General features: G+C 49.4%; 1 protein-coding gene across 4 annotated transcripts; it reads left to right on the top strand.

Moving 5' to 3' along the window:
• The first annotated feature begins 4,328 nt into the window (after positions 1-4,328).
• Positions 4,329-12,500, top strand: POMC (proopiomelanocortin). 4 transcript variants are annotated; one of them, XM_025354574.1, is made up of 4 exons: positions 4,329-4,682; positions 7,518-7,567; positions 8,736-8,887; positions 11,668-12,500. In XM_025354574.1, the coding sequence occupies exons 3-4, from the start codon at positions 8,756-8,758 to the stop codon at positions 12,331-12,333; spliced, it is 798 nt and encodes a 265-aa protein (XP_025210359.1). In that variant the 5' UTR covers positions 4,329-4,682; positions 7,518-7,567; positions 8,736-8,755; the 3' UTR covers positions 12,334-12,500. The 4 variants fall into 4 exon arrangements, with proteins under 4 accessions (XP_025210359.1, XP_025210361.1, XP_025210357.1 ...); XM_025354576.1 differs by having other exon boundaries at positions 8,706-8,887; XM_025354572.1 differs by lacking the exon at positions 7,518-7,567.
• Positions 12,501-14,050: the final 1,550 nt, after the last annotated feature.

Raw genomic sequence — 14,050 nt, 5'->3', positions numbered from 1 at the left:
GCTCCAGCAAGGTCCTCAAAACACAGACACGAGGCAGCTTCATCCCTAAGTCTTCTCTTCTCCCAGTGTAATGTCCCCCATTACCAGCCCCAGTACCTGGAGGCTGACAGCAAGATCACCCTCCTTGTACCTCCTCACCCATTGCCCCATGTTGGGCTCTCTGCCACCCTGTCCTTGTTGCTGTCCTCTCAGTCATCAGCCTCCCCTGCACCTGCCCTTGTAACGCACTCACAGGCTGGTGACATCTCTTTTCCAATTAAAACCTCAAAGGTGAAAAGCTGGGATGATGAGAGCAGCCCCAGCCCTACGTCTACAGCCACCTGGCATGCCCGCAGCCAGGTGCAGGTGAATCGCCCTGGCCCCAGGAGTCCTCACAAGCAGGGTCTCCCAACGAGCCCATCAGCTACCCTGTCCAAAAGACCCTGTGTCTGCTCCTGTCTTACTTCCTTTCCTCCTTTCTTCCCTCCTTCCTTCTTTCATTTCTTCCTTCCTTCCTTTCTTCCCTCCCTCCCTCCCTCTCTCCTTCCTTATCTTCCTTGCTTCCTTCGTTCCTTCCCTCCTCCCTTCCTTTATTTCTTCCTTCCCTCCCTTCCTTGCTTCTTCCTCCCTTTCTTCCTCCTTCCAGCCTTGCCTTCTTTCCTTCCCTCCTTCACTCCTTTCCTTCCTTTTTCCTTCCTTCCTTCCTTCCTTCCTTCCTTCCTTCCTTCCTTCCTTCTTTCCTTCCTTCCTCTTCCCTCCTCCCTTCTCACCAGCACTCCCATAGTATTAAGGTTAAGGGCTAGCAGTTGTACAGAACTAACTAGGGGTGAGGCCCTGCTCTAAGAGCTTTATAGGAATTGTCCCCTTTAATCCATATGACAGGCAGTGGTCAAGCTGGACAAACAAAAAGAAGCTTTTGAACCCCTGAAATATCATAGGCAGGAAAAAAACAAGAAAATTACTCAGGTGCAAATCTTGGCTATTATGCAAAAGGAATGCTAACACAGAGAACAGACCAAGAGCCCAGAGGATGGAACCAAGAGCTTCGGAGAATCATTCTAGGCAGTGGAACTGCATCCTGAAGGAACTGGTCACGTGGTCACGTGTGCCAGGCTGGATTTCAGAATTTCTTTTTTTCTCTTTTTCTTCTTCTCCTTCTCCTTCTTCTTTTTTGAGATGGAGCCTTGCTCTGTTGCCCAGGCTGGAGTGCAGAGGCGCAATCTTGTCTCACTGCAACCTCCGCCTCCCAGGTTGAAGTGATTTTCCTGCCTCAGCCTCCCAAGTTGCTGGGATTACAGGCACGCACCACCATGCCTGGCTAATTTTTGTATTTTTAGTAGACATGGGGTTTCACCATGTTGATCAGGCTGGTCTCGAACTCCTGACCTCATGATCTGCTCACGTCAGCCTCCCAAAGTGCTGGGATTATAGGTATGAGCCACCACGCCTGGCCCTTTCTGCCATCTTTATCCTTAATCCTACATTACCCTCCACCCATATTCACCATTTAATTCATAGAGTTTTGTTTTTTTTTGAAACGGAGTCTTGCTCTTGTCACCCGAGCTGGAGTGCGGTGGCATGATCTTGGCTCACTGCAACCTCTGCCTCCCGGGTTCAAGCAATTCTCCTGCCTCAGCTTTCGGAGTAGCTAAGACTATAGGCACGTGCCACCACGCCTGGCTAACTTTTGTATTTTTAGTAGAGACGGGTTTTCACCATGTTGGCCAGACTGGTCTGAAACTCCTGACCTCAGGTCATCTGCCTACCTCGGCCTCTCAAAGTGCTGGGATTACAGGCATGAGCCACTGTGCCTGGCTGAGTTGTGTTGTTTTTATGCATAGAAAAATCCACAAAAATAGTGGAGAGATTTCAAAAGCATGCTTTTCTCAGTAACTAACATAATAAGATGACAAATAGTTGGCAAGGATATAGGTAGAGCAAGGATATAGAATATTTGCGAATATACAGAGTCACAGAATACAGCGCAGTGAGACGCTTCTCTTGGAGTGCACACGAAGCCCTAATCAAAACGAACCCTCTGTTTATCTGTTAAGCAAGCCTCAAAAAATTTTCAAGATCTGAAATCAAACAGAGCATGTTCTCTGACTACTAGGGAATTAAGCAAAAAATTAGTTTAAAAACATGACTGGAACATCCCCAAGGTTTAGAAGTTTTTTCTTTTTTTCTAAGTTGGTGGTATGAATTGGAAGGGTTAGAAGTTAAGCAGAATATATTTTAATAATCTATAGGTCAAAGAAGACATCTCAATGAAAATAAAAAGATATTTTAAACAAATGGTAATCGAAATGTGACATATCAAAAGTTGTGGGATGCATATAAAGCTGTACTTAGAAAATATGGCCATAAATACATATGTAAAAGAAAGAAGAAAGGAGCCAGGCACAGTGGCATATATCTACAGTCCCAGCTACTAGGGAGGCTCAGGTGGATCACTTGAGCCCAAGAGTTGAAGACCAGCCCAGGCAATGTAAAAAAAAAAAAAAAAAGAGGGAAAAAACTGGTTCAGTATCAATTATCTAAGTAAAAGTATTTATTTAATTTCCAACTCATGAGTATAGAAAAAGAATAGCTAATTAAACCCATAGACATAGAAGGCAAGAAATAATAAGAGTAAAAATTTCAGAAATATGAAAAAGTGTACATATAGTACAGAAAATTAACAGAACAAAATGCATTATTAAAAAGACTAATAAAGTGGATAACCCCCTAAGAAAACTAATCAAGAGTCCAGGCACGGTGGCTCATGCCTGTAATCCCGGCACTTTGGGAGGCTGAGGCAGGTGGATCACCTGAGGTCGGGAGTTTGAGACCAGCATGACCAACATGGAGAAACCTCATCTCTACTAAAAATACAAAAAATTAGTCGGGTGTGGTGGCACATGCCTGTAATCCCAGCTACTCGTGAGGCTGAAGCAGGAGAATTGCTTGAACCCGGGAGGCGGAAGTTGTGGTGAGCCGAGATGGTGCCATTGCACTCCTGCCTGGGCAACAAAAGTGAAACTCTGTCTCAAAAAAACAAAACAAAACAAGATAACTAGTCAAGAAAAAAGAGGACACACAAATAACCAATATCAGAGATGAAAAGGGACAAAACTATAGATTCCAGATGCTTAAAAGATATAATAAATAATTTTAAGCCAATAAATTAAATAATTTAGATGAAATAGACAAATTCCAAGAAATACATATCTGACTAAAACAGCCACATGCACTGACAAGATGGGGATGGACTTTTGTGGAAGTCAGAGGAGGTCATACCTCATGCCCCTGGTAGGAAAAGTGGCCAAAGAGAGCTTCAGAGAACAGGGATCGATGGATGGGCTACATCTTGATGTCAGTCAAGCTCCTGGATGGCTGGAGAGAGGAAGGATGTTCTAGTTGGGGAAACAGTTTGGACAATGGAGACCCAGGAAAGCCACGTTCTAGCAGTGTGAATGTTTGTGCATGCTGAAGTGCCAGGATGCAAGGTGGAGAACTGGGAAATGGCCCTGGAAAGGGGCCAGGGCTGGGTGATGAAGCGCCTTGTCTACTGTGGAGGAGCTTGGATCTCTCTTGTGGTCCAAAAGGAAAGGATTGCTGAATGTAAAGCCAATGTCACCAGAAAAGTTGAATCCACAAGAGTCCTGGAGTCTAAAAGAGCATCTCATGGGGAATCAGGAAAGTTCTGGCATTTGGCAGATTAAGCAAGTGTCTTCATTTGAAGTACAGTTTAGTCCCAATACTCCCTCTCACACCCACCACATCGCACATTTGGTTTTGTGTATTTACTCCAGGTTAAGGTAGAGTCTCTTAGGCTTGGTTTGAGTGCTGTCCTCTTCTCTCTGGTCTGACATTTGGAACAAAAGCCAAGCCAGAACTCCAGGGCCAAAGGGGATGTTGAAAATTGTCTGAGTCCCCAGACCGCCCTGTCAGCACTTCAGCTGCTCTTCACAGCATCACCCTCTCTCTATTTAATGGTTTAAGGTTAACAGGACTTTTTCCTTGAGGCTTGGAGCACAGGAGGAAGCCTCCCCCAAACTAGGCCCTTGGAGAGCAGGCCCCGGGGGAGCAGTGTAGTTCACCTTCACACCCCCAAGACGGCTCCTGACCTCTGCTCCCTCCTCCCCTCCCAAAGTGGAACAGAGAAAATATGATTCCCCACAACTTCCACATCACAGTTTCCAAACAATGGGGAAATCGGAGGCCTCCCCGTCTGCGGTGATATTTACCGCCGAATGAGAACCAGGCAGATGCCAGCCCCAGCACGCACGCGGGTAACTTCACCCTCGCCTCGATGACCTCAGAGGCTGCCCGGCCTGCCCCACACCGGGGTGCTAAGCCTCCCGCCCGTCCTAAGCGGAGACCCAGCGCCATCCATAATTAAGTTCTTCCTGAGGGCGGGCTTCAGGTGCGCCTTCGGCAGGACAGTGCTAATTCCAGCCCCTTTCCGGGCGCGTCTCCCCTGCGCTCTTCCCCCGTCTGGAAGCCCCCCTCCCACGCCCCGCGGCCCCCCTTCCTCGGGCCCGGGTTGTTGCTCGTGCGCTGCCGGGAAGGTCAAGGTCCCGGGCCCGCCAGGAGAGCTCGGTAAGTATATAAGGACAGAGGAGCGCGGGACCAAGAGACGGCGAAGGAGGGATAGAAGAGCAGCGACCGAGAGAGGCCGCCGAGCGTCCCCGCCCTCAGAGAACAGCCTCCCGGGACAGGTAAGGGCGCAGCCGGGGGGAACCGCGCTCTTTCCCCGGGATTCCCTGTCCGCGTCCTCGCGATGCAGTCTGCCGGCTCCGGCTCCGAAGGCGGACCTGAGCGCCTCTGGCTCTCCGCGGTCCTGAGTTCTCGGCAAACTTTCTGTGCCGACTGCGGCGTGAGAAGCCGCCGGCAGCTGAGCTAGAGGGCCCACGTCCGGCCCCTGGGCGAACGGCCGCGGAGCTGCAGGCGCTGCCTCCAGAGAGCCGGCGGCCTCCGATCCCCCAGGGGCTCGTCGCGGTCTGGGTTCACGGCGCTCATGTGGGGAAACCGGGATCGCAGGCTGCTAGGGCCCCGGAGGCTCCGAGCGCCTGCTAGGAGGTCTTGGGACAGCCTGGTCTTTTTTTTTTTTCTTTTTTGAGACGGAGTTTCGCTCTTGTCGCCCAGGCTGGAAAGCAAAGGGGCGATCTCCGCTCACCGCAACCTCCGCCTCCCGGGTTCAAGCGATTCTCCCGCCTCAGCCTCCCGAGTAGCTGGGATTACAGACATGCGCCACCACATCCGGCTAGTTTTTGTATTTTTAGTAGAGACGGAGTTTCTCCATGTTGGTCAGGCTGATCTCAAACTCCCGACCTCAGGTGATCCGCCCGCCTTGGCCTCCCAAAGTTCTGGGATTACAGGCGTGAGCCACAGCACCCGGCCAGCCCGGTCTTTTAGTATCTCTTGCTCCCAATTTCCAGGATAGATGTCACTTCTTGAAAGTCAGATTTCATACACGCTCTCACAATTTAATGTTGGAAACGGGGCAGCAAAGAAAAGGATAAAAGTCATAGTGAACGCCCTACCTTCCAGATTTTTTTGGATTCAGACCCCTGAATCCTTGTTTCCCTGCCCACCTTAGCGCACCCGAGGTGGCCGCGCTATGATAAATTCCTGGGTCAATTACAATACAGAATAGTTGGGTCTCTTCTCTCCAAGACCTAGCTGGGGTTAAAAACAGGTGGCCGGGCGGGAGCTGTCCCAGGTCCTGAAATGCACTGTCCAGTTTCGGATGCCCTCAACAGAACCAGGGGCGGACCGTTTATGGCGCAGACCCTGGGTTCAGGGCGCAGGCAGCCATTTGGAATGATCAAGGCTCAGGTAAGGGGCGTTTCCAGTGAAGGAGAGACAGTCCATTTGGCATTTGGATTCCCCAAATTCTTCATGTTTAAATGGGGCAGGAAGGGTTCTTACAGAATGGCTGGAAGAAGCCAAGGAAAATAAAAGTGTGTGTGGATTTTTTTTTTTGTCAGTTTATAAGTTATGCACAGATTATGGCCACTTTAATGACTTAATATTCCTTTGATACTTTTGTTTTAGGACTCGATGCATGTATGTCATGGTGTAAGGACAAAATTCCGCCCCTGTGCTCCTCTAATCTTTACAGAAGGGCAAGGCTAGCGTGCAGTTTTAGAGTAACAAACAAAATGATTTGTTGAGCTCACACCTATGAAGTTCTAATAAGTGTAGTTCTACTAAAAAGTTAATCTTTGGATAAGCAAATTGCAAGTTTCTATTTTTCCAGAGCTTTCCATTTTTGGATTATAATACTTGCCCTACTTTAAAAAGCACAACATTTGATATTTCCCCAATAATTTGTTGCTTTAAGAAAATGACACAAAAAGGTAATATTTGTTCATTGTAGAAAACTGAAAATACACATAAGCAAATACACATATACATAAGCAAAATATACAATGCAAACACAAAACCATCTTTCAGGAAGGAATCTGAAACTTTAGCAATAGCAGCCATCTAACGGTTGAGCATCAGAATATAAGCTCTGAGAGGGTGGGAGTGAATATGTTACCAAATTGTACAACACAGCCCATAGGGCATAAGGAGGGGAAATGCTCTCTGGGGCTTTCCAGGAAGGCCTGAAGTCATTGCTTCTAGCAAATGGAAATCACTCCAGAGTAGTTATCTTTGGCGACAATTGAAATATAGTTGAGGGAACCATTAGACCTGTATGATTTTATTTTTTTCCTCTACTAATATGTTACTTTACATTTGCATTTGGTGACATATGTAACTACCATTTTTCTGTGACTGTAACATCTGGGCATTTTTCAGAGCTAAATGTGCTACAGTCAACTTGGAGCTTTAATCTAATTGCCTGGTCCACCAAGTTCGGACTGTGTACTTTAACTGGATCACTGGCAGGCTACAATGGGAACAGCCTGTCTCTTGGAGCCAGGAGAGGACCAAAGCTCGTTCAGTTGCCCCTTTGGCAGAAGCGCCCCTGGGCCAGTCACTGGCTGCCAGCGCCATCTAATGGCTGCTCTGAAAATGCTCAGCCTTGCCCAGCAATGCTTCAGAAGCGAGCCCTGCGCTGGCCCAGCGCCTGGGGAATAGGGCAAGGGTGGGGCAGAGAGAAGGAAGTGGCCTTCTGAAGTAGACAATGAGCACTTCGGAGGACTTTCACTTCCAAAGCCTCCCCTATATAAAAAAGATTTGGCCAACGCCTCCCCAAATGAGAGATTTCTTTTAGGCAAACTTATTTTAAAATGCCAGCGTTCATTAGGAGTGACAAGACACTTAGTCATCCACACTTTAATGTGAATCACTTTTCTCATCTAATTACATTTCTTTCTAGCAGCTGGCTGAGAAGATCTTCTGAAATCCAAAATGATTGTCGGGTTGGTGGTGAGCTGATCTCAGTCCTCCAGATGGCTTCAGGGGGTCCATCTGGTTAAGGGAAATCTGGCAGTGCGAGGGTAGTGCTGGAGAAAGGGGTGGGCGCAAGGGACTAGAGGTATCATAGATGACCCCTCTTTACTGTCCCCTGGTATCTTGACCTCAGCTTCTGCCCACAGGCACTTTCTGGATTCTTCAAAAGTATCTGCAGTGGCTGTTCCACCAGGAGGTAATTCCCTTCTGGTCTGTCTCTTTCCCCTCCACACCTGCATCCTCTTCAAATCCCGCCATTTCAGACCACATTTCAGAGATCTAGAGAACAAGACATCTGACATGTGATGTATTCAGAAGATGAGCCAGATTTAAAAGAACTGAGATCTGCTTTATTTTATTTTATTTTATTTTATTTTATTTTATTTTTGAGACGGAGTCTCGCTCTGTCGCCCAGCCTGGAGTGCAGTGGCGTGATCTCGGCTCACTGCAAGCTCCGCCTCCTGGGTTCACGCCATTCTCCTGCCTCAGCCTCCTGAGTAGCTGGGACTACAGGCGCCCACCACCGCACCCGGCTAATTTTTTGTATTTTTAGTAGAGACGGGGTTTCACCGTGGTCTCGATCTCCTGACCTTGTGATCTGCCTGCCTCGGCCTCCCAGAGTGCTGGGATTACAGGCATAAGCCACTGCGCCTGGCTCAGATCTGCTTTATAAATGAAGCTCTCCAAAGTTACTGGAGTCTGGATAATAGTGATCACCAGAGTAATTTGTGTGCAGGACATTAAATCAGGTTGCTTGAAATGCTGCCTAAATTGGCCAGTGGTTTTATTTGCTTTGCTGTCAACCCAATATTCATAGGAAATAGAGTTTCAGAGGAATGATAGGATCCTGGTGGAATAAAAGGGGAAAAGACCATCTTGAGCAGGAATTTCAGGGTCCTCTGTTTTTCCCAAGTTACTTTAACCCCTTAGATCTGGCATGTTAGAGCTACAGCTTCATGTAGTGAAATAGGAGAGTTCTCTGTTAGGAGCTTAGCCTTACCTTGTCACGAACATTAAAGTAATTGTCTCTCTTTGGGCTTCAATTTTCCCATCTCTCATGGGAGGGGCAGAACCAAGCAATCCCCAAAATAGCTTCCAGCCTTAACCTTTTTAGGTGTCTCATTTTAATAGAAGACAACAGGGAAATGGCCACAGTTTACCCAGGTCCATTTCTTCCTCCTTACCACAACTTATACCACCACCCTACTACACACCTCCTTTCTCAGCATTGCTCCTGTCCTTAAAATGCCTTTAACTCCACAAGAGAGTGTGTTGTTAATGTTGGCTCAAGGTTCCTTCCTGGTGAGTGGCCAACATTGTTTTGCTCCTTGCAGGGGTCCCACCAATCTTGTTTGCTTCTGCAGTGCCTCAGCCTGCCTGGAAGATGCCGAGATCGTGCTGCAGCCGCTCGGGGGCCCTGTTGCTGGCCTTGCTGCTTCAGGCCTCCATGGAAGTGCGTGGCTGGTGCCTGGAGAGCAGCCAGTGTCAGGACCTCACCACGGAAAGCAACCTGCTGGTACGTGGGCCATGACTGCCATCTTGGCTTAGACATCAGATGGGACTGGAGCTGGGAAAGCTCAAAAGAAAGGGGTGTGGGGAAAGGGAAATTCATTCCCAGTGATAGGCGTGATTCAACCCAGGGCAGGAGCGAAACTTTGCAGTGAAGTAAGAAATGGGAGAAGGAATGAGGGAAGGAAGCAGCTTCAGGGAGAGGGGTTGAGTCCACAATTTCTGTTTAGTTATCCTTACTTTCTGCCCCATCTTCTATGGAGACCTTGAAACCCTTAAGCTAGAGATGGTGCTATAAGAACAATAATTGCCCCCTCAATCTATTCTGTACTTTAAATCTTTAGCTTCCCAAACTATTCCTTTTTAAGAAGCTCATATCACTTGCCATTTTCATTCCATATTTCTTACCCTTTTATCTACTACCAGTTGCAAAACCAGCCAGGTAGTTCTTCAAATCATCTCTGGAAGAAGGAAAAACCAGGGGACTTTTTTGTTTTTCTCCTGTAATTGGTGCCAAATGTCTCATGCTACTTCTGGAGGACTGGCCTTCCCCCATGTCCCTCTGCAGTCTTTCCAGAGCATGTGAAGGCCCTTTGTGTCAGATAGGAGCTCCCTCCAGGTCACCACAGGGTGTATGTATCTGCATGTGTGGTGTGTGTGTGTGTGTGTGTGTGTGTGTGTGTGTGTGTGTTGGGGGGCATAAATGAGTAATGATGCCAAATCCAGAGATTAAAAGGCACACTGAGACCAGGCAAGATGGCTTATGGCTGTAATCCCAGCACTTTTGGATGCTAAGGTGGGAGGATTGCTTGAGCCCAGGGATTCAAGACTAGCCTGGGCAACATAGTGAGACCCCCATTTCTACAAAAAATAAAAACGTTAGCCAGGTGTGGTGGCATGTGCCTGTAGTCCCGGCTACTTAGGAGGTTCACTTGAGGCCAAGAGTTTGAGGTCACAGTAAGCTATGATTATGCCATCGTACTTCAGTCTGGGTAACAGAATGGGACCTTGTCTCAAAACAAAACAAAACAAACAAGCAAACAAAAAACCCACACTGTTATTATCAGTGACTGGGATTTTAATCCTGTTACCATCACCTGGCAGGTGCTGAGGGTGGAATGTACATAATTACATTCTGTGTATTTTGTCAATGCAGAAGCTGAGTTAAGGTGAAGATAGAATGAGGTCCTCAAAGACACAGAGCAATTTCCATGTGTAATATAAAATAGAAACGAAGAGTCCAGGGAATTCTGTGAGTTCCAGTTCAGAAAGACCCAAGAGTCTCTTGACTTAAGACACCCACTGCACAGCTCACCAGGGAGGGCGCACTGGACATAGTCAGGACACATGGGTTCTAGTCCCAGTCGTGAGCTGTGGGACCTTGACCAGGTCCTATCACCTCTCTGAGTCTCCTGTTTCATTATCCATCCAGGGGAGGGGAGTGTAAGTTAGTTTTTTCCATTGTTAACATTCCACAGAGCTGTAATTCTAAACACCTGAAGTCGGAAATGTCCAGCTCAACAGAGTGGGTAGAATCCTTTTATTTTCTCCTTTGCTATTCTCAAGTAAGAGAGCAGCCAGTGAGCTTTTCATCTTTTTATCACTGAAAACTCAAGGCTGCAACCTACGCAGCCATTTTCCTAAGCAAATATGTACCACAATTGAGTCCTCCAGGGACAAGGAGCAGAGACACAGGTTCCACAGACGGTGCAATGCAAATAACCCTGGCTTTCCACCCCTCCCTCCAGCCAGAATGAGATTACAGGGAAATGAGCTTGCCCCAGAGCTCACTGGGGGAATCTCTCAGAGATCAGCTTAGAAGTCGTGAAAGAACCAAGGTGCAGTTTTGGAGGCTTAGTGCAGAGATGAAGCTGGGGTAGGGCATAAAGTAGGTTTTCCATCACTGAGGTAAGGTTGGGGCATTATTTAAAATATGTTTAAAAATATGGGCCCTAGTAGCCAGACTTCTATCACATGGAGAGATTATCCCCCAAATTTCAGCCCCACTCCCCTCCTGGACTTGAATTAAACCATATGTATTTATTCTATATATATATATATATATATTTTTTTTTTTTTTAATGAGATGGAGTCTTGCTCTGTTGCCCAGGCTGGTGTATGGAGTGCAGTGGTGTGATCTTGCCTCACTGCAGCCTCTACCTCCCGGGTTCAAGTGGTTCTCCTGACTCAGGCTCCTGATAGCTGGGATTACAGGTGCCCGCCACCACACCCAGCTTATTTATTTATTTATGCTAGAGATGGTATTTCACCATAAATTGGCCATGCTGGTCTTGAACTCCTGACTTCAGGTGATCTGCCTGCCCTGGCCTCCCAAAGTATTGGGATTATAGGCATGAACCACTGCGCCCTGCCCTCAATATTCATTAAGTGCCAATAACTACCACCTGTCTGCCTTTCCTGGAGCCACTCCTTTATGTCAGGCATATAACAATAAGACTTTGGTCCTAGTCACAAAAGCTAGGAATGGCTAGATGGCTAGACAAACCATGGAATGGGATGGGGAGTTTGTTGCAGTTGCCAGGCAGAAGCATGCAGGGGATGGAACAAAAGAGTCGGTGGCAAGATCTTAGATGCCCACGAGTGCCAAGAAAGCAGGTGGGCAGACCTGCTCTGTAGGGAAGCCTCGACGCTTGACACGCCCGACATTGCGCCCTGTGTCCCCGGCACGTGGCGAGGGCAGCCAGGGCCTAGGCGCAGTGACGCGCGCAGTGGCCGGGCCGGGGTGTAGGGCACGGGCTGCCCTCATGCCCTCGCGTCTTCCCCCAGGAGTGCATCCGGGCCTGCAAGCCCGACCTCTCGGCCGAGACTCCTGTGTTCCCGGGCAATGGCGACGAGCAGCCTCTGACCGAGAACCCCCGGAAGTACGTCATGGGCCACTTCCGCTGGGACCGATTCGGCCGCCGCAACAGTAGCAGCGGCAGCGGCGCAGCGCAGAAGCGCGAGGACGTCGCGGCTGGCGAAGACCGCGGCTTGCTACCTGAGGGCGGCCCCGAGCCCCTTGGCGATGGCGCCGAGCCGGGCCCGCGCGAGGGCAAGCGGTCCTACTCCATGGAGCACTTCCGCTGGGGCAAGCCGGTGGGCAAGAAGCGGCGCCCGGTGAAGGTGTACCCCAATGGCGCCGAGGACGAGTCGGCCGAGGCCTTCCCCCTGGAGTTCAAGAGGGAGCTGACCGGCCAGCGGCCCCGGGCGGGGGATGGCCCCGACGGCCCTGCGGACGACGGCGCGGGGCCCCGGGCCGACCTGGAGCACAGCCTGCTGGTGGCGGCCGAGAAGAAGGATGAGGGCCCCTACAGGATGGAGCACTTCCGCTGGGGCAGCCCGCCCAAGGACAAGCGCTACGGCGGCTTCATGACCTCCGAGAAGAGCCAGACTCCCCTGGTGACACTGTTCAAAAACGCCATCATCAAGAACGCCTACAAGAAGGGCCAGTGAGGGCACAGCGGGGCCCTGGGGCTACCCTCCCCAGGGAGGTCGACCCCAAAGCCCCTTGCTCTCCCCTACCCTGCTGCTGCCCAGCCTGGGGGCGGTGGTCGCGGCAGATATTCAGCCTCTTAAAGCTGTCTGTAGTCAGGAAATAAAACCTTTCAAATTTCACATCCGCCTCTGACTTTGAATGTAAACTGTGTGAATGAAATAAAAATACGTAGCCGTCAAATAACAGCAGCATGGATCGGAGGAGCACCGTGGTTTCCATGCGGTAGGCTATTTCCCGGGACGTAGTGAGCATGTAAGGAAAATGTGCTTCCTCCCCCTACCCCCAAATGGATCTTCAAGGGATCAGATAGTTTGGGTGAAGGCTCAGGGTGGCTCCAACACCTCTAGGATGGCCGTATTTTCCACACACTCCACTGAGTGGAAGACTGCTCAGCTAGCACACGTGCAAAGGCAGGATTCCTGCAAGAGTGACCCCGGGTGCTCAGGGGCTCCCCGGCTCTTGTCCACCTCCAAAAGCCAGTTGTACAGGTTGAGGCCTACCCACGCCTGGGAGGGCTCTGGACTGTCACGTGAGAAGTCTTGGTAATGTCTCCAGGGAACTGAGTCCTGACTGCTCCTGACAATCCATAGGACCTTAGGTAAGTCTCTGAACTTCTCCAAAATTTAGTTCTGTCATCTATCCCTCCCTTCCCGGTATGAGGGTTATTATGAAGATTAAAGGACAAAATGGACATAATCTTTTCATCACAGAAGCTAAGTGTGAGAGCTGAGAGTTGGTATCAGTCCCAATTTGCACTCCCAGGCTACTCACAGATACGCTCAAACATATGGTCTCTCTCACACTCATGGAGACACACGTCTGTTTTAATACAACATACACTACACAGTTGCTTCTTCCAGCCCCTAGGGCTTAAGCCCTGATTGAGGCCCTCTGATCTCTCCTGCTATGCCCAAGCTCCTCCCTCCCCACATATTTCAGCTCCAACCCTTCTCCTCATCCTTAGTACTTCCCCCAGGCCTCTCTGATAACAGCTTCCTAACCAATTGGTCTCCTAGACTCCAGCCCTCTCCCCAGCCCATCATATATGAATTCTTCGTATTAGTGTATACAAAATCTTGCTTTCCCCCCCCCCCCCCCACAGTCCCAGGCTCAAGAGTCAAAACAGTGCCCCCACCCCAATTTCTGTCAATTCCAAACTACTAAGCATGGTGGACAGGACCCTTGTAGATGGGCACTCTCTCTTTACCAAACCCTGCTTCCCAAGTTTCCCTGGATGAAGGCGCTGTCTCACACTTGCTGGTCTCCTCACAGGCCTCACATCGTCCTATACTCTCTGCCTGGAATCCCCCACCCTCCCCTGCAATTTTGTTGTTGTTTTCGAGACGAAGTCTCGCTCTGTCACCCAGGCTGGAGTGCAGTGGCGCAATCTCAGCTCACTGTAACCTTTGTCTCCCGGGTTCAAGCGATTCTCCTGCCTCAACCTCCCAAATAGCTGGGATTACAGGCATGTGCCACCACGCCCAGCTAATTTTTGTATTTTTAGTAGAGACAGGGTTTCACCATATTGGCCAGACTGGTCTGGAACTCCTGACCTCAGGTGATCTGCCCACCTCGGTCTCCCAAAGTGCTGGGATTACAGGGGTGAGCCACCGCCCCTGGCTCCCCTACCATTTTGAATGCAACTCTCTTTTCAGTATGAACTCAGGCTCATGT

Source organism: Theropithecus gelada, chromosome 13, assembly GCF_003255815.1.
Source record: "Theropithecus gelada isolate Dixy chromosome 13, Tgel_1.0, whole genome shotgun sequence".
Classification (NCBI taxonomy): domain Eukaryota; kingdom Metazoa; phylum Chordata; class Mammalia; order Primates; family Cercopithecidae; genus Theropithecus; species Theropithecus gelada.
This window is presented reverse-complemented; position numbering and strand designations above follow the sequence as displayed.

Excerpts from the sequence above, each read along its gene's own strand:
- POMC (XM_025354572.1), top strand. The coding sequence starts at position 8,756 with ATGCCGAGATCGTGCTGCAGCCGCTCGGGGGCCCTGTTGCTGGCCTTG. Across the intron at positions 8,888-11,667 it reads CCACGGAAAGCAACCTGCTG|GAGTGCATCCGGGCCTGCAA; the intron begins GTACGTGGGCCA and ends GTCTTCCCCCAG.